This window comes from Actinia tenebrosa, unplaced genomic scaffold (assembly GCF_029948245.1).
Source record: "Actinia tenebrosa isolate PJP-AT-01 unplaced genomic scaffold, QUT_ActTen_1.0 PGA_scaffold4__44_contigs__length_22323623, whole genome shotgun sequence".
NCBI classification, from domain to species: Eukaryota; Metazoa; Cnidaria; class Anthozoa; order Actiniaria; family Actiniidae; genus Actinia; species Actinia tenebrosa.
The window spans coordinates 3,124,045-3,146,155 of record NW_028292581.1 but is presented as its reverse complement, the minus strand read 5'-3'; the positions used below and the strand labels follow the sequence as shown (position 1 = coordinate 3,146,155).

General features: G+C 37.1%; 2 protein-coding genes across 2 annotated transcripts; both read left to right on the top strand.

Moving 5' to 3' along the window:
• The first annotated feature begins 2,213 nt into the window (after positions 1–2,213).
• Positions 2,214–13,940, top strand: LOC116296628 (protein mono-ADP-ribosyltransferase PARP12). The gene is made up of 11 exons (XM_031704672.2): positions 2,214–2,563; positions 4,628–4,746; positions 5,305–5,332; positions 6,669–6,789; positions 6,886–6,967; positions 7,124–7,210; positions 8,242–8,476; positions 8,918–9,116; positions 10,040–10,191; positions 11,864–12,085; positions 13,120–13,940. Exons 1-11 carry the CDS (start codon positions 2,427–2,429, stop codon positions 13,532–13,534), a joined length of 1,797 nt encoding a protein of 598 aa, XP_031560532.2. The 5' UTR covers positions 2,214–2,426; the 3' UTR covers positions 13,535–13,940.
• A 2,580-nt stretch (positions 13,941–16,520) lies between these two features.
• LOC116296641 (uncharacterized) lies at positions 16,521–18,794 on the top strand. Its single transcript, XM_031704692.2, has 3 exons — positions 16,521–16,592; positions 16,883–16,963; positions 17,907–18,794. Exons 2-3 carry the CDS (start codon positions 16,885–16,887, stop codon positions 18,416–18,418), a joined length of 591 nt encoding a protein of 196 aa, XP_031560552.2. The 5' UTR covers positions 16,521–16,592; positions 16,883–16,884; the 3' UTR covers positions 18,419–18,794.
• Positions 18,795–22,111: the final 3,317 nt, after the last annotated feature.

The following is a 22,111-nucleotide window of genomic DNA, read 5'->3' as shown; positions in this document are numbered from 1 at the left end:
GATTTAAAACAGAACCTGTCAAAAAATAAAAATAAAAAAGGCTTTCCTGAACATTTTGATATAATTCATAGGAATTTGTTAAAATTTAGAACCGTATTTTTGCTGATTTTATAAACTCATACTATCTGTTGGCCTATACATTCGCCTCTTATGGTTTCTTAGGTTTCGTAGCCTCGAAAACACGCTTACAACTAGTTAGCGAAAGAACAGAAGATTTACGGGTCATTTAGGATGTTTTGTCACGCAGTTTACTTGTGCTATATAACTTTACTTTTAAGAACAACCTTTTGCTTTGGAAAGAGAGGAAAAAGACCGAGAAGAGCAAATATTCCAAATGTATGGGCAATTTTTTCCAATGTAGCCTCGAAAACACGCTTACTACTAGTTAGCGAAAGAACAGAAGATTTACGGGTCATTTAGGATGTTTTGTCACGCAGTTTACTTGTGCCGATAAAAATTTACTTTTAAGAACAACTTTTTGCTTTGGAAAGAGAGGAAAAAGACCGAAAAGGGCAAATATTCCAAATGTATGGGCAATTTTTTCCAATGATTCTGTTATATACTGCTATGGTAACCATGTAATTTCCCATCATGAAACGCGATTTTTTATCCTATGAAAAATCGTGATTTGGTAAACTTTATTTACGGATACTCGATCGTGAAACTGAAATATCATTTTAGAATCCTACCCCCTTCCCCTTATTACTATTGTTATTATTATTATTATTATTATTATTATTGTTATTATTATTATTATTATTATTATTGTTATTATTATTATTATTATTATTATTATTATTATTTCGTAGGGGACCTGTTGGTTCTCAGTCAATCAAAACTGCGGTGATTATCACATAGCGTTAAATATAATATTTCAGTGCCCCCCCCCCCCCCCTCCCCAAAAATCCGCTGCCCTTGCTGGTTAGTGCGCGGTCTTCTTTGCAAGAGGTTTGACTCGACTTCCATTCAGTGACCACACATCCTTGTTTCGACTTCTTTCCTTTCCGTGTAGCTTTAATTAGCTTTAAATACCCTTAAAACGGAGCACTGATGGAAAGAGGGAGCGAAATGAACGCACCATCGGCCTCAGCAAGTTAATTAGTCAATGACCATTACGACCGACGTAAAATAAGGACGCTTTACATTTACCTTTTTATGCATATGGAAAGCTAAAGAAATCCTTGCCGGGGATTTTCCAACAAAATCCCCTTATTATAACATTTTTATATAAATTTTTAAGTTTATGAGTTTTTTAATGTACCAAAACACTTCAGTGCAATAACGTCAAAAAAAAGGTTTATTTCAAAAACTGGCGATAATGTTATCTTAGCAAGTCACGTGATATGTGACGTCATACACCCAAAATCGTTGGGGTGACTGACAGGACACGTGACTACATCCCTGCCAAGTTTCGTAATCACAGGTTGTATTGCCGCGGAGAAAGTGGGACAGGGGCCACCAGAGGTGCGTGGGGCCACCAGACGTGGGGCCACCAGACGTTTGGCACGATGGGGTCACCACAGGTGTGTAAGAATACGGCATGGGAAATGTTCAATTTCTATCTTATGTCTTTGTAAGTAGATTTATGGACGTTTTATCGTCATGGTTTAGCCATAAAACGCTACTTATAGGTCACGTGACCTGTGACGTCACGCTGCCAGGGGGGTTGGTTACCATCAGCGTTGGCATACAAAGACTTTGGTAGTGCAATAACGTCAAAAAAAGGTTTATTTCAAAAACTGGCGATAATGTTATCTTAGCAAGTCACGTGATATGTGACGTCATACACCCAAAATCGTTGGGGTGACTGACAGGGCACGTGACTACATCCCTGCCAAGTTTCGTAATCACAGGTTGTATTGCCGCGGAGAAAATGGGACAGGGGCCACCAGAGGTGTGGGGCCACCAGACGTGGGGCCACCAGACGTTGGTGGAACGTGCCAACCCCTTCTCCACTGTACACCAGTTCAACGGATTTCTTTCGGCAATCGACCCGAGGTCACGCCGGAAGTCTTCGTATCGTAAATGCGGATTGAATTTGGATAGAGTCTTTCTTCGAAATTAGGGTGAGTGTATTTTTTAACGGCCTAAGATACAAAAGTATTTAACTTATAATTTCGACAGGCAAATTTCATGGCATAAAGACGCGAAGACTAATCTCTAATGCGACTTTCTTGGTGGTACAAATCCATTGCTTGGGCTTCCTTTGCTGATCACATGATTTCTAAGAATCTGTTGATCTAATTACGCTTTTTTGGTGTATTTTGGAAAGTTCCTGATCGGGCTTTGAGAAGAGAATATTCGTGGTAGAGATCCCAGGGCCTATTTTTGGATATTCACCGTGTATTCACCATTTATCTCTATTCCAAGTTCAGACGGGCGACAAATCAAAGTTCCTTGACGAACCGCGTCTCTGAGTATTAAACATGGATGAATGTCAAAGAAAAGTCGAAAATGTTTTTGGTTCTCTGCAAAACGACTGGATCGTCATAAGAAGCGTAATGCTTTGGAAAGAACCAGCGTATTCATTTATTATCTTCTGCGTTCTTAACATAATTAGCAGGTAAAAAAATTAATCACGTTTAAGGTGGTCCAAACTAATTTTTAAAATGTTTAGCGTATTTTTACGGCCGAAAATCAAACAGTGCTATTTTAAGTTTTTGCCTTTTTCTTCTCATCCTCAGGTGCGAATTTTATAATTTAGTACTAATGCAGCCAGTGTGTAAATATTTGAATGAATAGCCTAGGGCAGGAAAAAAGTTATGACGCCGCTTGAAAATTCGATCCAAAATTTGGAGCATATGAAACATCGTGCTCTAGAAGCATTACCATCGAAAGGATTCAGTGCCTTGAAGTTTTTACATATCTTCGGCATATCTTCGGCCGTAATAGTCTAAACACTTAAAACATCTTAAAATAAAATACACTGTTAGGTTTCAGGCTAATCAAATCACATTATATGAAAAATCCAGTAAAATTGATGCACTAGTTTTGCGAAGCTGTCCAAAATTCGCTCTTTCATTTTTAATGCCTTCTATTCAAGTGTTTGTAGTGTTATAAACCCGTTCAGAAAATGTCTTATTTCATGTAATCGGTCAAACGTTTCTATAGCAATTCTCCTTAAATATAACGTTCAAACATATTTTTATCACTACGCTAAAATTCGCACAAATCGGAAAACGTTTCCTTGGTAAGACTCGCGATTAGATTTGTAGTCTTGTCGCCCTGTGATATATTCGCGAGCCATCTTAACCCGGAAACACTTCCTGCATGGAATTATTTTCATATCATGGTTTGTTGTGTTGTTTTCTTAAATTAGTGAGCTGTCCTTAGATCCCAGTGAGTCAGGGCTTGATACTGGAAGTGAATTTATCAATAAGTTATTTGCAATTATGCATTAGTGAGGCCCTGTTAGGGGTAATACACTACATAGTCAATTAAAACCCCCAGATCCTCGGGACAGGGCGGGGAATTTAACGTTCATGGTGTTAAATTTAGCACACTCCTCAGATCTCTGGGGAAAGTATTTATTGTTTAAACTAGTGTTACTGTTAAAATTGATAAACTGTTGAAGTAAGCGTTAAATTTCCCCTTTTTGCCAATACAGCAGTCATCTAAAATTATGGGATGCCCTTGGAGCAAACGTTGAAATATTTATTGCCTGATTTCAAGTCGAGAGAGGCTGGGAACTAGCTTTCGTTTTATACGGACGGAAGGCACATTTGCCAGTCACATGCGGTAGTATATACATGTTTTTAAAGAAAATGAGTGTCATTCACAAGAAAGAAGAAATGGATTTACATTGGTTACGCATTGAGGAAGATCCCAGAAAATCCCAGAAAAATATAGATGAGAATTTGTTTTAAGTTCGGGATCACAGGAAGCGGATTATTTAGCAATTATTTACCGAAGGCCAAGTGATTATCGGTGGAATATTTACAGACTCGCGGCGAGGTAAATATCACCATAATCACCGGTTTTGTGCATCAGTTGTTCTCACAGATAGCACTGGTACATTTCCAATATCAAACCATTATTATCATTAATCTGTTTATTTTTCTTGACCATAAATCCGTCCGGAGTTACTTTTAACAAATTAATAATTTTACCCTTTGATATTTTAGTATTGCTCCAACTACCAGCAAATTCAATTGTTTATTTTAGATGTGTTTTACATTGGATAACGTAAATTCATATAAAAAAGACACCCTCATAGCTGTGCTGTCTATAAATTTTATTCCAATTGCTCCCTCGGCATCTCATGATTTCTTACTTAAAACAATACAATTCAAGATGGCCGCCGTATCAGTATGTAAAAAGACCTATTGCAAAGATTTCAAAGCACTTATCTGACTTATTTACTCTCAGCGTACGAGGAAAATTAATAAATAAAACTTGCATAATATGGAAGGGCTTTTGGCCGCCAAACGATCGAGCTTTTACACGCCTTAATTGGTAAAATCAGCCAGCTTCGCGTCGGAATGTGTCGGTTTCAATCTTCAAAGTCCTCTGGATCAGCACCTGACAGTCGGAAACCTCATAATTACGTAGTAATGATTGTGAGATATACGTTTTTTAGTGACTTGTTTATAGCTTTCTCATTATACTGTACTTTCTTATTTTTTAGTTGTCATACAACTGGGTTCTTCCGCTACTTTGTGTGGTGTATTGTGTTATGCGTATTACTGCTGTACCTTTCCCTGAAGGTTTTGCTGAAGACCAAACTACATGCTGCTATTCAGATAGGTATATATTTAGTTGACAATGGATAAGGAAGGCACGGCGTGTTCAAAAGGGCCGGATTTCAAGCGGAAGGAAAAGGGGGACCGTGAAACTTTTACTATTCACCTTTGGGGCTCTTAGTTCTCTTGGTTATTAGGTGGTTGCATTTGGGATTCTTTTTCTTTTCCTCCTCGAAATTGGCAGTCCTAAAAACATTTATAAAAATGAGGTTTCCAATTTTTCATTTATTTTCGCTCCCATAAAAGGTCCTTACTGGTTCTCGCAAGTGTGATAAACGCAAATCAGTATCATCCACTTGGATCCTTGTGCCTGAGCGTGGTTATCGGTTGTGCACGGTTTAATGGAAACCTTGTGTACTCAATGTGCTCAGTCGTGCTTGTTGTCAAGAACTGGCCAGACTATTGAAGTGTTTCAATTTCAAAAAGCCTAGCCAAACAAAAGCAAACATCAATTTTATCAAAAGGTGAAACAACCTCTCTGGGCTGATAAATGTTGGAGTACGATTAACTCACCAATCGAATTGTGTTTTGATACTTTTGATACTCTGGGTTTTTTTTATAGGTAAAACCATTGCAGAGCAAAAGAAAAGGTAAATGGAATTCTAGTTTCTGACCTTGGAAACTTCGTAATAGTGTTTACGTAGAGGGCCACCGAGAAGGAATGTTTAGTCTTCCGCCATCATAATTAACAGACCCTAGCCTCCTAGGGAAACATGCTTACCACGCGCAACTAGCTGGTCTGAAATAGTGACGTAGAACTATGACATCACTGCAAAACTAAGTTGTAATGATGTCTGGAAAAATTAAAAAATGCCCGCTATTTGAATAAAAATATAAAATTCATAAATTATTTGTCACTGTTATCAACCTCTTATTAGCAACGTTTTTTTCCCTTCATTTGGTGGCCTAGAAATCCGTGATTTCAAGAGGAAAAATGACACCTCAGCTTTGCAAATGTTCTCGATTCTGATTGGCTAACTTTTTTGATCAGATCAGCTGGATGCTTCTTCGATCTTTCCCAGAAATATTTGTACGTGCGACAAATTTTGCTTCCGAGAACTAATGCAGTATGACAAAATAATTCGTGTTTCCGCGCCACATGGAAACAATGTTACAAATCAAATAGTTCCTTGTTGGTTGTTGTTACATTCATGATAATTTGTCTTATCAACCATATGTTCCGAGCTTTCGGCCTACTCGGCCATCCTCAGGGAAATGAAAAACGTTACATATTGACAAAGAAAAACGCGATCAAACCATGGCATATGTGCGCACGCATTAAATTAAACAAATTCGCACGCGCTTAGGAAAAAATAAATAAAACAAATTAATTAATTAATTTATAGTACACTCAACGAAATTACTCGACTCTGATTGGTCGAGAGGAGTACAATTATAGCGTTAATTGTACTCCATAGGAGTACCGAATTAAGTCGCTATGGCAACACGGCCAAAACAATGTCAAAACAATTATTTTCTATCATTTTGTACTTAAAAAACACATAAATAAAATTTTAAAGCCGTAAGAAATAATCTTTTTTATGCATTTCAGTTTCTTGAGTAGATATTTCGGACGATATCCATCGTCCATCATCAGTTTAATGACTCTATAGGTGATGATGGACGATGGATATCGTCCGAAATATCTACTCAAGAAACTTCTAGTTATTCTTTTTGTCTATAAACTCTTAGCCCAAAGAAACATTTTCACATTTTGTAATTTCCTGTTGGCATCCAAGATAAATCTTAGGAGGGTTTATAGTCATTCTTTCAGTGAAAAAACTATGTACTCTATCTTTTACTAAAAATCCTGGTTTATATGGACTACATCATATAGAGATTATACACTCGGCAAGCCGAATGACGAACCTGTCACGTGATTTATTATTGTTAACCTTGACTGACCAATGAAACTGTTGCTCATAGATATGAAGGAGAAACGCTTTCTTATCAAAGATTTTGCAGCGTTATTGCACCTGTTTTGAAGTTTGTCGAACCAAGTTGGGAAGTGTTAAAGAAGCTGGTCTATACTCGTTTGTTTTATTTTGTATGTTTTTGTCTTTTGATCTTTTTCTGTTTTTGCATATTCACCAATTACTGCAACATACAAGCACCTCACATCCTCATTTCCTCCTTTATATAGTTGCAGATTAATTTCTTGATTTCTGTGCCAATGGGCGGCCTGCTTATTTTATTATCATTGTTTGGATTAATCCGTCTTATTGGTAAGTCAGTTTTTATTCAGTTCGAGCAGACGGTGAGACTGTCTTGGACTGTACGTTAAGGAAACGTTATCTTACAAGTCACGTGATTATGTCCTGCAAAGGGCCAACTGCCCAAGGTGCACGTGTTTGTGACAATTCTTGAAAATTTACTTTCAGCTATACAGTTGTGGTTCTTCTCACTATGCTCTTTGTGGATGCCTTGGCAATACTATGGGATTACCAACATTATAAATGAAATGCTAGGTATGAAAGGTATAAATAAAAGTACGTCCCGAGCATTGAAATTTACTTCTGTTTTAGCTGGCTGAAGCTTTGGCAGCCCTTACAATTTCCGGTGTATGGCGTATACAGGCCCGTAGCTAGGGGGGTGCAGGGGGTGCGTTCGCACCCCCCCCCCCCTTCCCCACGCGAGCTAAAGGTCCGCTTTTTAAGCAAGTGAGATTTTGGCTGGTATGATATTTTCACGTAAAACTAAGTAAAAAAAATTAATTTTACTTTAATAATTTATCTATACCTATGCGTCCTATGGGACTTTTAAAAAATAAAGTATATGGTTGGTCCACTTTTTGTAAATTAGCACCCCCCCAACAAAAATCCTAGCTACGGGCCTGGTATATGGGAATATATGGGAGAAATTATAAAGATATGACAAAAAATGTTTCACTCAACAATTTGCTTTAAGATTTGCTTCAGTCGTTGCATTGTTTGTACCTTGTACAGTCTTCTGGCAAAGTTTCAGCGCGATTTGAGGCCGTTTAGTGGGTATTTTTCAAAATCCGCTCTTTACCTAAATAATGGGAAGGTTCCCATTACAGATAACCTACTCCTTCTCTCGTAGTTATAAAAGAAAAGTGCTTTTCATTCACTGATAAAAATAAGATTACTGCTGATGACAACCCTAAGATTTTGCTGTGTTCCCTCTTACCTCTTTGATCTTGTCCTCTCAGCTTCCCAATCAAAGAATGAACCGGGTAATTTCTGCAGTCACCTTTTTTCAACCGTCTATGCTATTCATGATCATGGCGGGAAAAGGGAAGCTTGGACCACCGATCTTTTGAAGTGCGGCGTTCTTTGGTTCTTCAACCGTTTCAATCCCAGCTTTGAAATTCCATGTGTCACCTGTCAACCACATACTTATATCGGCGGCAACAACCGCTGTGCACAGGCTAGGCTATGAGTGCATAAAGGTGGAACTGAAGGAGGATTGGGCCACCGGCCTTTGAAGTCGCTCGTCGCTCATTACTTTATTAATAATTTGAATTCTAAACTTCCAGGTACCTTCCCTTTACCTCCTCACCCCTATATCTGCAGCAACCACCTCATGGGTCAATGTCAAGCCGTTAATTGCTCTCTGCGCCACTTGAAGAAGCCTTACCAATGGATGTACCGCCTTGGAGGCGAATGGGGGATGATGATTGACTATGACAACGATAATTTGGAAACATGTTTCTGTATTGACATAATGGGTGAAACACACACTTTAGAGCTACTGGATCGCGTTACATTTGGGTTAGTATTATCTGGCATCAATTTCCCAAACAAATATAATAGTTTCAATTGAAATAATATTGATAAGACTACTGCAGTTTTTGACTATATTTCTGGCTGACTACTGCAGTGTTTGACTATATTTCTGACTGACTACTGCAATGTTTGACTATATTTCTGACTTACTACTGCAGTGTTTGACTATATTTCTGACTGACTACTGCAGTGTTTGACTATATTTCTGGCTGACTATACTGTAGCGTTCGACTATATTTCTAGCTAACCAGCATTTCACAGGCCTTTTCACGACTTTTCTTGTCTTGTAAAAATATAGAAATAAAGAGAGATTGACCTTATGGGAAAAAATTATGCCAAAGTGGATTAGGTCCATTAGCAACCAACAATCAGCTCAGTTATTCTCACCTTATCTAGCAAAACTATATTTACTGTTCCCCCCTCCAGAAACTCCACATTCCACTACGTGAACTTTAGTAGCATGACCATCAGTGGAGAGTTTTGTCAAGTACCGATAAAAAGACTATCCACCAAGTCCCGAGCTGAACTTCCTGGATGTCCTGTTGCTACGAAGTGGTGCTGGTACTGGAAAAATGAACATGGAAACTTCGTAGAATACCAGTTCAACCGAATCGATGCAAGCCAGGTAACAAAGTAGCATTGATAGGTGTCATATCCTTATTTCACTCAAAAACGCTATTCTTCGTTTGCATGTGACGTCATAGCCGCCATCTTGGTTGAATTTAACAAAATATTTGTCAATGAATTCTTTTGTTATTGCGCTCCCTTATGAATGGTTGAAAACCAGCAATAGGAGATGCACGCAAAGGTCTCTTGGTAACTACGGGTCTTCAGCGGTACTAATGCGCTATTTTTCCATTTTCCCAGCTTAGCCTCGTTTTCCCCATTAAGTATATAATGGATAAAGATACAATCGTTGCCATTAAGTTGGTACACAGGTAGCCAAATTTAGATAAAAGTGAAAGGTGAAATTAAAATCGGAGAAATTAAATAATAATATATATTTTTAACTCGAGGTCAAAATGATTTCCTCCATAATATGAAAGAGTAAAAAAAGAACAATAAAAAATGCACTAGAGCACCTTTGTTTTTCTTGTCGCCATCTTTGAAAACACGACACACTTTCAACCACGACTTCACCGTCTTTTAAACCTCAAATTCCCCAAGAAACTTGACCAAAAATGGGGATCCATTTTTTTAAAAACTCTTGGCTCTTCCTCGCAGATTTCTATGACCGAAATCTTTTTGCAGCGAAAATTATGCCATCGTTATGTGAAAAAAAACTGTTATGTCATCGTTCTCGACTTTCCCATGCAAATCCTTCTAAAACATTTAGTTTTTATATCAAATGCAATTTCTCCTATTGTCGACATTTTGAACTGAAACTTCGTCATCGTACTAATATGGAGGCTCTTTTCAGTTCGGAAGTTCACTTTGCTCGTCTTAATGAGAAAAGATTTGGCTGCTAGACTATAAGGGCAACGATTATAATTAAACACAACTTTACAGACTTACTTGATTCACATATGTTTATTCACTTCAAACTAGGAGCTCGAGAAACAGTACATAAGAGGTGAAACCAGTTTTGGCTTTAATGTGGGGCAGCAGAAATACGAACTTTACTTTAAAAGGAGCCCCATGTGCCAAAAGAACATGTATTTCCACACAGAAAGAGAGGTGCGAAGACGACCTTGCTTGAAGTAAGTCATGAGATGAGAGGTGAGCTGTGGATCCAGAATGATTTCAAGGGGGTGGCCATTACCTAGATAGTCAGTATATACAATCTAGATGTCTTTAAAATGCAAACCCCTAAATACGCCCTTAAACAAACTCTTATTCAAATAGATAAGCATAAACCCCTAAATTTATTCTTTATTCCCCTAAAGCATTGATATCAATGCAAGGCCCTAAATACGCCCTTAAACAAACTCTTATTCAAATAGATAAGCATAAACCCCTAAATTTATTCTTAAGGTTTTCGACTTTTTCTTATATATAATTATTGAAAACCATTGATATCAATTTCTTTTACTTTTAAGAATAATTTAGATGTAATGTTTCCCTTTTAAAACTCTTGGAAATGAGATCATCTTAGTTTGAGTTACGCCCATGGAAAGATATATTATCAAGAGTTGGAAATCCTTATTTCATCAGAGTTCACTCCCTATATAAAAATAGACAAGTGCTGAACTAGATATAGTTTTATTTGAATATACGGTTGATCAATACTGCACAACACAGTTCGGGTGGATATTAATGAAGGGAGTCTAGTTATAGCCTTTCAGTAATATTCTTTCAAAAATTGCTTAAGGAGGCTCTGGGTAGTTTTGGTCTGGCACACCTAGCCGCATTGAAACGGCTACAACTTCGTCTTGAATAACTCGATCTGCAAGCACTTTTCACACAATCTCAGAAAAGGATTAAAGGTTTCAAAAATGATAAATTAGTTAAAAGCGGCCTTTTCGTTATGACGTAATGGTAACATCATAGAAATCGTTTACCGCTTATTTTCTCGAAAACTAGACCTAAACTTTCAAAGCGACTTGCACCAGTCGATAGTATTCGTCAAGGCACCCAACATATTGCAATATGAAAGAAATGTATGAGAGCGTTTTCCAAATATTACGCAATGAATACTTTCATGGACTTTTACTATTATTTCCGGCTTTCAACTTTATACCCTCAAAATCGGGACTTTAATTTAGTGGATTCAATATTTTTAGTAGCTAGAATATAGGTACGGATATAGACACTGTCCTTATTGAGTATGAATCAAATTGTGACCTTCTTTCTAACGTTATGGATTTTTTGATATGAAGCTAAATGACCCCATTTGTTGTCAAAAGCGATAGAAAATATCCATGAAAGCAGTATTCAAAAAATCGTCGAACGATTTTTTTCTAAATGAAGTCACTAAAAGATGTATCTTTTACAAATATTCTCCTTTAATTTCATATGCATTGAAGGGTTTTAAGGCAGTCAAATAAAAATAAGTACGTTTACGCTTTGCTGGAGTTACAAGACTTTGTACACAGAGCTTAGCAAAGCGTAAGCGGTGCAGCGCCAGCCGTAACAGCAGGCGACAAGGAATAACACGGAAGTCAAGCGAGAATAATCAACAAGCAGCCGTGAGCGAAAATAGTTGTGAGCCGTACTTATTTTTATATTTACGTCTCCTCTCTTTTTTGATTGTTCAATCGTATTGAGTATTTATTTGGTGTTTCTCGTTGGTTCTTACAAACTACCTCTGTCCCGTCACGTTTCCTTTACCTCTTTCTCTTTACCTTTTTCTTAGTGGCACTGACCAGGTTATAAAATATCTTGTATTGTTGGGGTATGTTCTAATTTGTTTCTGCTCATTTTTTTCTCAAGCGAATCTGCCAGACTTACCTTTTGGAAAATCATGGAAAAGAAGAAGGAAAAAAAGCAGAAAGGGATAGAAGACACACAAGTAAACATGCGAGTGAGGCTTGAAAAACTGCAGAAGGAATACCGGAACATCGAAGCTTTGTTCACGAAGACCATGAACAAGACCCATAATATCGAATCTATTGAAAGGTTGGAAAATCAATCCGTTTGGGAGAAATATAGCAGGTAACACATCTCTAAATTAAAATTTTTCTAATTTTATTGATACCTAGACAAGACCTTTGGGCCGATCAAAGTTAAGGCACGCCTGGATTGGATTAGACCTCTTCATCTTGGGCGGTACTGTTTTTCCATTTCAGACCACGCGTCATTCCCTGGAGTATTATTTCTTTGTTTAACGGTTGTGCATGAGAGAAGCATGAATATGGATACGATTGAAAGAAAGAATCTTATTCTCAAGTGAATGACACGTGGTCTGAAATGGGAAAAATTACGCCGAAGGTCTATTTCGCTTGTTGTAGTTTGTGGAGGGAGGAAAACCCCTCAAATCAAGAGAGATATCTAACATATTCTACTCACATATGCTGCTGAGTGCAGGAGGTAAAGGGCGAGTGTACTACCGCTACGCCACCCTTGATTCCCACATGACTTACTTTTTAGTGCTGGTATTACATTGTACAGTAAGAGAGAGACCAACACATGGAACAGACTCGAACCACATATGTGCTTCAGTTGAGCGTCATGCAAATATAGCTGTTTAGTTCCATAATTTATCACAACCTCTGCAGTTACAACAGTTACAACAGTTACAACAGTTACAACAGTTTTTTATTTCCACAAAAGAAAATATATACATACATAAATTGAATAAGTTACAAATATTGTGGGGGGTGCAAGAGAACAACTTCAGAGGTCAAACAAGCTCTTACACCCTTAAGACGAAAATGAGTAATATTTACATATATATAAGATGGGAAGAATCATATATAGTACAGTAGTTTTCGTAGTTGAACAACTAGAAATTTCATAAAACAAAATAAACGTACAGGAAAAAAAAAAAAGAAAAAATCAGTAGTTTGATATAAGAGGTCATTATAACGTCATTATAGCATGCGTCTCTCTTCTCTCTCTTTGGTGCTTGAGTTCCCTATACCATAAATGTATGCACACACCGCGTGCCCACCAAAGCTTCTAAGTCAAGAGACACGTCTCTGGAAGAAGTTTTATTTAATGTAAACCAATCATGTTGTTTTCTTAAGCACAAAGAGTCAGATGTCTCGTGGTGCTTCTGACGCGAACGAGCGTTTCCTTTTTCACGGGACAAAAAAAGGAAGTGTAGAAGGAATCTGTAAGAAAAACTTCGACTGGCGCAAGTCTGGTACATCTACAGGCAGTCTCTACGGCGAAGGAACGTACTTTGCTACTGAGGCATCACACAGCCACCACTATACCTGTGCTGATTTGAATGGCTCTCGTTACATGTTTATAGCCCTTGTGTTGGTCGGATCTTACACTCAAGGAAATCAAGGTCTACGAATACCACCACCTAAGGACAACGATCCACATGGTGATTCTTTTGATTCTTGTGTGGACAACGTTGAAAATCCAAAAATGGTTGTGATCTTCGATAAAGATCAGTGCTATCCTGCATATCTAGTAAAGTATAGCGCATAATACATGCACCAATAGTACAGTGGACAATCAAGTTGTGAGATTTAGTGATAGAGTCTACCAAAGCTGCTTGTAGTTCTAACAATAAGAAAAGAAAGTAAGTACAAGCTTACTGATTCTTTTATCTCTTTATTGCTTCTTGATAACCGTCACTCACAGTAGAATTCTCTTTGAATTGGATTTTTTAAAATGTTTTCAACTACTTTCGAAGTGGAAAAATACTGGTCTTCATTAGGCAGGAACTGTCAAAAAAGAATCTTGGTATACTCGGTATCAAGACATAATAAGGCTTAAAGGAAGATTATACTGATGTAAAGTAGAGTACTCGTGATTTAACCAACCCAATTTAATCGGTAAACAAAATTCTGCGAATTGAAATAAATAAATAAATAAATGAGTAATATAAATACTTCATGTTGATGATATATACTTGCTTATTTATCTTGGTAGCCCGATTTTCATTTCATACTTCAAAAGTTTTGTGTTTAGAGCGCAGAAATTAAAAAAAACAAAATGCAAGTAGAAAAGGAAAGTGACAAAAGTCACAAAAGGGCAGAAAAAAGCAAGCAATGAAGTACTGAAGGGATACATTGATAAACTAACGGGCGGACGTCTTCACGGACACGGACATGGGTATGGTGCTAAAAGTTCAATGTTAGGCTAACAGAGACTTCTAAGATGAATTGCGCGTAGACGTCGTCACAATGCACTATCAACGACACAGCAAATCCTCACAGATATTCCCGGATCTCACGTGTATTTTCCGTCATCCACGCGCAGAAACGAAGGACTTATTTCAGGAACGAGCTACAAAAAAACTAAGGTGCGAAGCCATCAAGTTTAATCGTGTCTTAGTAATGCGCGCGCATGCGTCAAACCACTTGAAATTTTTAAAAGCATCTCGTGACAAATTGAGACAACCTTATGTTTATTTCTATGAATATTTTTATTTCATTTATCGATGGATAATCTGATTCATGTTTATATATAACGGACAACAAAAGTTGGAAACGTCGTATGGCAGTTTGAAGCTGTACGAATTTGCTGGGTAGTGTCTGTCTCAACACTCCGGCTCCTATGACTGATATGGCTTCGCATTCCATTGACTCAGTGATAACTTGTAAATCGATACAATACCGCGGTTGCTTTGAATGACTTTCATTCAAAACTTGTGCAGATCCGGATTTTGCTGGTTTAAATGAGAGAGATTAAGGTAGCTTTCGTTCCGTAGATATTTTACACATGCGAAACCCTTTCCTTCCATACCTCAGAATTCCGCCATCCTAGCAAAGCCGCCTTCAGTCGTTTTCTCGGTATTCGGTCTTTCACACTTAGAGTCGTCTCATGACTTCAATTTCTTTACTGACATCATAAGCAGCGTCACAAATGTGATCATTCACCCGCCCTACACTGATTACTGAGTATAATTCAACCATCTACTGATTGTCGTTCCTGCCGGACTCCAGTGAACCTGTGTGACGAATTTGAATCTAATTGTCGCTACAATCATAGCAGCAGTAAAAAGGACACCACCTGCACTTGCCGCAGGAACAAATGCAACCGCATGAACACAGTCTACTCCCAGTCTACTCTAAATGTTTTATTCCAAAATCATGATCGTCTCAACGCTTGTTTCTTTTCTAACTCACTCCTTCTCTCTCGTAAAGCTGCCCTTGGTTTTTTTCAGCCAAACAGATCAGTGATATTACCGCGGTCAAAGAGTAGCAGGTTACGCGGTGTATCTGTGTGTTTAGAGAAGGATAAACGGCTGAATGGAGGATAAAAGTAGTGACTAATGGATCCCATGGAATCCCAAGCCAAGAGCTAGACCACGCTGACCATGTCCTCGAATGTTCCTCCCAGTACAGTTCTTATTCGAAACCAAACGAATTAATCAGTATGGTACTGAATAAAATAAGTGTATTTAAAATTAACAAAATGTTTGAAATATACGAACTGTCAAAATATATCATTAAAAAACTTTATCCATTTCTTGTCTTTTTTTATTTTTCATTTCATTTCGCTCTTCAAAACTACTTAGCAAAGAAAACGCGAAGAAAAAGGAAAGGACAGAAATTTGATCGGACAAGCTCAGGAGAGGTTTTTCTTGTTTGTGGCCATGATAATACAAACACTTAACTGACTGTTGTAAGCTAATTGACCTGTGTAGCCCTGGTGAAGGGGGTCAGTCACTAACAAAACCCGCTTATTAGTAAAATGACAAGGCAACAGTTACCTATACAGTTACATTTTTCGTTTAACAATTTTCTGTTATTTTTGAATAGAACGTTTCTCCGTTACTCATACGATCAAAGCAGAAGCAAAATGCAGGACAGAATATTTGCTAGTTGTTTTTGTGTATTTTAGCTTTAGAGATGACGTTATTGGTTCCACTTCTTGCAGTTGATTTTCCTTCTGATTTGGTTGACTTGAGCGACGGAAAACAATCCTGTTAGGAAGTTCTGAGTGAATGAGTCCATTAAAGAATTACGACTTTTCCATTACTACTTTCAATATATAAATTCCATATGATTAAAGTCATGATTCGCGCGAGTTGATTCCGTTCAGGAGCACCCGCAATGTTAGCAACAACATTCAGCTTATAAAAAATTCATTCCAGTCTTTTTAAATCCTATTTAAGGATATAAACTGAACTGCTACGAAAAGTTCTTTCTCTTTTCTTGAAAAATGGGACAATAAATGACTCGTTTTAATTTTTGTCATTTTCGTTTGTGCAAAGTTTTGGTGAGTTTGGAAACACCCTCTTGTCTTGCCCTTAAATGTAGTCCACTATTTTTACCTGTAAAAACTTTATTTGTTGGAACACAAGAACTGTCGAAATTTAGCTGGTGTGTGTATTGCAAATCAACAGGTATGTAGCCGCTCACAAAGAGAGATCAGCCACTGATGCGTTCAAACAATGAAAATGCCACGATCGCTATTAGAGACAAAGAAATCTCTTTCAATTATTAACAACCGGTTGAGTAATATAACTGATTGCAAAACAAATTTGTCATTCAGTCAGTAGGGTTGATCGGATCAGTAACACAGAATCCGAGAGGTGAGATAACATCCCAAATTTTTTCCCTAATTTTTTAGAAAAAGATTCCTAATTTGACATTGAATTGGTTTTCTTGGTAAAATGACCATAGCATTTAATTGGTATCTAATCGATTATATAAACTTGAATTGAATTGGTTTTCCTTGAAATCCAGTTTGTGCTATGATCATTTTATTGGTTTTACCCCAGAAAGTAAAAAACTGCTTTCAATTTTTTCCTGAAGATTTTTAGTATTGTTTCATATAATTTAATTTTTTGTAACATTTTTATCTTTCTGCCATCGTTTCCAGCCATGGATTACAAACTTCTTTTTGGCTCTCTCCTCGTCCTCATCGTTGCCGTTACGGCCAAATCGACACACAAAGATAAAGGTAAAAAATAACACAACGGCAAACATTTTTTCCATTTTATTTCAAATTCATTATTAACTTACAGTTTGATAGTTATTCCAAAAACTATTTCATTTTAAATAAAATTTAAATTGCATTTTGTTATCACTTCCCTATCCCCTTTCAAATCTATTGTCAACTAAACACCTGACAATTATCACTAAAACTATCGTCCAAAACTTGAAATGACTCTTTCAGTTCATCTCTTTCAAATTTATATTAGTGCTGTTTTAATTATAAAAATGTTCATCGTACTGTTAACTAATTTAACTGGTGCGTTATAGATAATAACGTCGATGATCATAATCTTGTATTTCGATTAAATTCAACAAAAAAAAATGATGGACATGTTTGCAAGATTCACTTTTTAAAAAATTAAGCCAAGTCTTACGTTTATCCTCCAAAAAAATGTTTAATAAATTCAATACGCTCATTCTCGTTTTATAGTTTTTTTGCTGCCACACATTTTCCCTTTCTGATTTTCACTTAAAGGTTCATCATTCGAAATTCTTTCATAACTATCGTCATTTTTCCCATTCAAGTTATAGGTTTTGGTATAAAATTATCGTGTATTCAATTCCTATATCGCGTTTGTTCAATTTTCTTTCTTTTCAAGATAGAAATTCAATTGAATCAGTTTTGTTTATATTTCGAGGTTCTGGTGACCGCACTGGTTCAACCCGCTCTGTTCACGCTGAATGATTAAGTCACGACCCCACCCTTGCACGGGACCTTTTTATATTTCTTAACAAAATGTTTTTTTAGATTGTTTCATATACGCTTTCAAAATTAAAATGTTTCATTTCTATCCCAATGTTCAATGTTCAGTCTATACGCGCTAATTGTAATTAATATTCCTAATTAATGTATTTTAAGCAGCCAGAGATTGCTTTTTTTAAACACTATACTGTGTTTTCTCGGGCAGGTCTCGTATCTAAGCGTAGTGCAAACCCATGTCCTCCCGGATGTCCAGGATCATGCGCACCCGCTTGTACCGCCGTCTGTTGTTCGCCACCACCACCACCACCATTGCCCCCACTCCCACCTGCACTTCCACCACCACCTCCACCACCACCTGGCCCACCAGGACCAGACGGACCAATGGGAATGCCTGGACCATCAGGACCTGATGGACCAAAAGGACCACCCGGACCACCTGGACTTCCCGGACCACCAGGTCTACCCGGTCTCCCCGGTGCACCAGCTGGACCTTCCGGACGTGATGGACCAATGGGACCTCCAGGACCAGCCGGTAACCAAGGACCTCCCGGAGATATGGGACCAATGGGACCACCCGGTATGGCCGGTAACCCAGGACCACCAGCTCCTCCAGGCCCACCACCACCATGTCCTCCCGTCTGCGTACACACCTGTATCAAGGCTTGTGCACCAGCCTGTTGTGCTCACGGCAAGAAGAGATCCTCTCTTCTGCATTAAGAATCTAATTTTTATACTCTTTACATTGATGAGTGAAAAGGATGTCACGCACTCGGCACTCACATGAGAGAAATACCCCTCGCTCTCATTAACACACAGACACATACAATCACTAATGACAGACACGCAAACACACGCACCACACACACCACACACACACGATCCACGCGCTGGATTCACGCACATGGAACGATCAGTTACATCTGCGTTTTTTTTTTTTTTTGAAGATTTTCAAACACATTTTCTAATATTGAGATTTCGCACGATCTGTTTGGCCACACGTAGTTTGTTATTAACTCGATACTTAATTCAATATATGTTATTATTGTATATTTTTGTGTTACATTAAAGGATTCGATGAATCATGACAAAATGACCTGGCTTCTGTGTGTTCTCTTTTGTGCTAAATTCGTTTACCAATTTTCAAACCCCAAAAAAATACGACAAAGGAAATCAAAAAATGTCAGTAAAATGACACCCTCAATTTTATCAAACCCTGAAACAACCTCTGGTTGTTCTTAGTCAACCTAATTCGGCTAACTAAAAGTTAGACTTAAACTCGAAATTTAGCGTGACTTAGTAGACTATTCGCTAATTGTGGCAAAACAATATTCTTTCAGTCTCATTGTGAGTCTTTCGAACTTTTAAGTAATTAAAAAGGCAAGATAGATGTAAAATTTTTCTTTTCTTTGGCTTCATTCAAACGATAATGCCAGAACTCTCTAACAAGAAAATAAAATTCGGGCTTTCTCTATTCTAAACTGGGTATGCGCTGAAAAAGTACAACGCTGGTCATGAGGGGAGTTATAAATCAATGTGGGGGACTGTCTTATCCGCCAGGGGAGCCAGAGTGGTAAATTTGCTCTCAACAAACCATCACTATATACTTAATATATAATCGTACCTTTCTGGACGTAGTTTCGAAGTGTTTAGTTTTGTAGCTTAAACCAGAATGAGTGTTTTTGTTGATCTGGAATCTTAAATTTTGAATCCGAAGTTTCTTCGGGCAATTTTCTCAGGATGCAAAACTAGTCACATAAATAAGATTCTAATTCGACAATAAGTAGAATACACAACTTTTTAATTTATTATCTTTTCCGAAATCCGAGCCGGTATCACTCATACAACGTACCCTCCGATGTTTCTATGTCCGGTAGAAAAAATGGACGATACGAGCCATCATCTGATTACAGGGCCTCTCTGGATACCTGCATCTGTTCTAAATGGGCCAGCCTGTTTAAATGAAGGTTACTAAACTAAACCACTGAGACTTATTGATTTTTTGATCTTCCTACAGTTTCTGGTTACCATCATTATCATCATCAGTGCAGTGTTTCCTTTTCACTCATTTAACAGGATACCAGTCCGTACCTGCTGTAGTGACCGGTCAAGCATTTCTACGCGTTATTCATTAGTAATGTTGCCACGTTCGCCGGGACTTAACGCTATATACTCGAATGAGCAAATGACAATGATTACGTAGTTTGGAAGAATGTGGGATTGAGAACTGAACCAACCAGAAATGTGAGGCAATATTGTGACCTGAATATCAGGCTATTTAGAAGGAAAGAAAAATAAATAAACTGTTGTAGAATCAGTAAGTTTATCAAATATATAGATGACAAGAATACCTATAAAGTTGGTTCAGACTGAGTCGAGGCTCTTAATGCAATTTTTTTTCACTTTAGACCTCTCAGCCTCAATCTTATGCATGTCCTAAAATGGTCTAAAGATTATCGTTAATTTTCAGTTAATCCATGCGATTCCTAATTTCTTCATAACCTAGTGTTATAGAACTAAAGGTGGCATTCTTTCCATAATATACTACATGACCTCGTTCACAGGCGGCCACAGTAAGAAGGGGGATATTATTATAGAGCGCAAAGGGTTATGGATACTATTTTCTTTGATACAAACAGCACGCTAAGGCTCATGGGATACGTTCACTCGAGTTTGTTTTGGTTTTCTTTGCGTTTGTTCAAAATGTTTCGTCTTTATCGATGAAGAATTAAGTTGACCTTACTTCGAAAACTGGACACCCTAAATATTTCTTTCTTTTCTTATGCCTTATAATTTGACCTTCTTAAAGAAAACCATTTTTAAAAAGAATTTATGAAATTATCATTTATTATTATTAATATTATTATTATTATTATTATTATTTGCATTTTTTATAAAATAGGCTTTATCGAATTGCTTTTTTATATGTGTAAATATAAGACCGATATTTATCTTCGCTCATTTTGGTCTTGAAATTTATCTAGTAATTATTCTTTTAGTATTTGAAATAAAAATTGTAACTATTATTATTATCATTATTATCAATAAATATATTTTTATCGTAGGATATATGAAGAGATAATCTATGCGAAATTATCTATTATTATTATTTCAGTCTTTTGAAGTATGTAAAATGATACCGATTTAGCCTCCAGTACCACGTTAAATGCTTTTCTTTAAAGACTAAGATTTTTCTTAACAGTAATGATAAAAAGGTAAATTATACACCGTGAAAAGATGAAAAAACTTACTGACGTTTCTGACTCTAGTCCTTCGTCGGAGTAAAAGACGACGACGAAGGACTAGCGTCCGAAACGTCAGTAAGTTTTTTCGTCCTTTCACGGTGTATAATTTACCTTTTTATCATTACTGTTTTACTAAAAACACCGACACAGCTCACACTAGTTTTAAGCTAGTTATCTCTTAAGATTTTCTTAAGTTTATACTGTCAATGTTGGATTATGAATGACGATGGAATGTTATTTTATCTAAACCAGTATGTATAGAGTAACATAAACTGAATCTCTTAAATTTGTTACAGTACTGAAAGAACTTTTTTCAACTAAAGAAGTTTTTGCCTTAAACATTCAAGCCGGCGTTATTTACTCGACTGATATTCCCGGCCAAAGTATTAAAAGCTTAACATATTAAATAAAAGAGCCAACAACGTCTTGGCATAAAAAGCTAGCGGGTGGAGTCAATGAAGTTTCCGTATTTTAAGTCAGTCGACAGTAATTTTGCAAACATTCATCTTTAGTCAAAACAATCTCAAGATTTCAGCTTTTTTAACATCATCGCTGTGACCGTTTTCGTATTTCATAAATAATTTCCGGTATGTTGGCTTTAAAATGAAAATATGCTCTTTAAAAGAAAACGAAAACGCAAAAAAAAAAAAAAAAAAAAGAATGATGCGGAAAAAGGTCTGCTATTGCAGATATTATATTAATCACCATTTATACTTACCATGGCTGTACTAATGATTCTATGAGTAGATCTCACAGGGTCGAAGAAGAGAAGGGACTAAAGGTACTCCCTGTAGACACACTATTGATATACCAGATCGATGAATGGGTCATATTGTAATACCTGCTACGAGATTCCGTCATACATATCAATTCTCTTTGCAGCTGGTTTTTAATCTGCTTGACCAAGTTGTAATCTTCATGGTGGGCCTGTCAACATTCGATTCTTACTAACACATTCGATAAACAAGTGGTTCTATTCATCGATAAGACAGATCTACGGGCGTACATGAACCGAGGCACTGTCCTTTGGCCTGGGTCATGTGATCAACTGATTCAATTGAAATCAGAACTACCCTTTCTTTCTTTACTTCAGACGGAAAACTGATGAATTATATTAATGAATCCCAAAGCTTTTTTTGTATTTGTTTAGACATGCATGTCATACTTA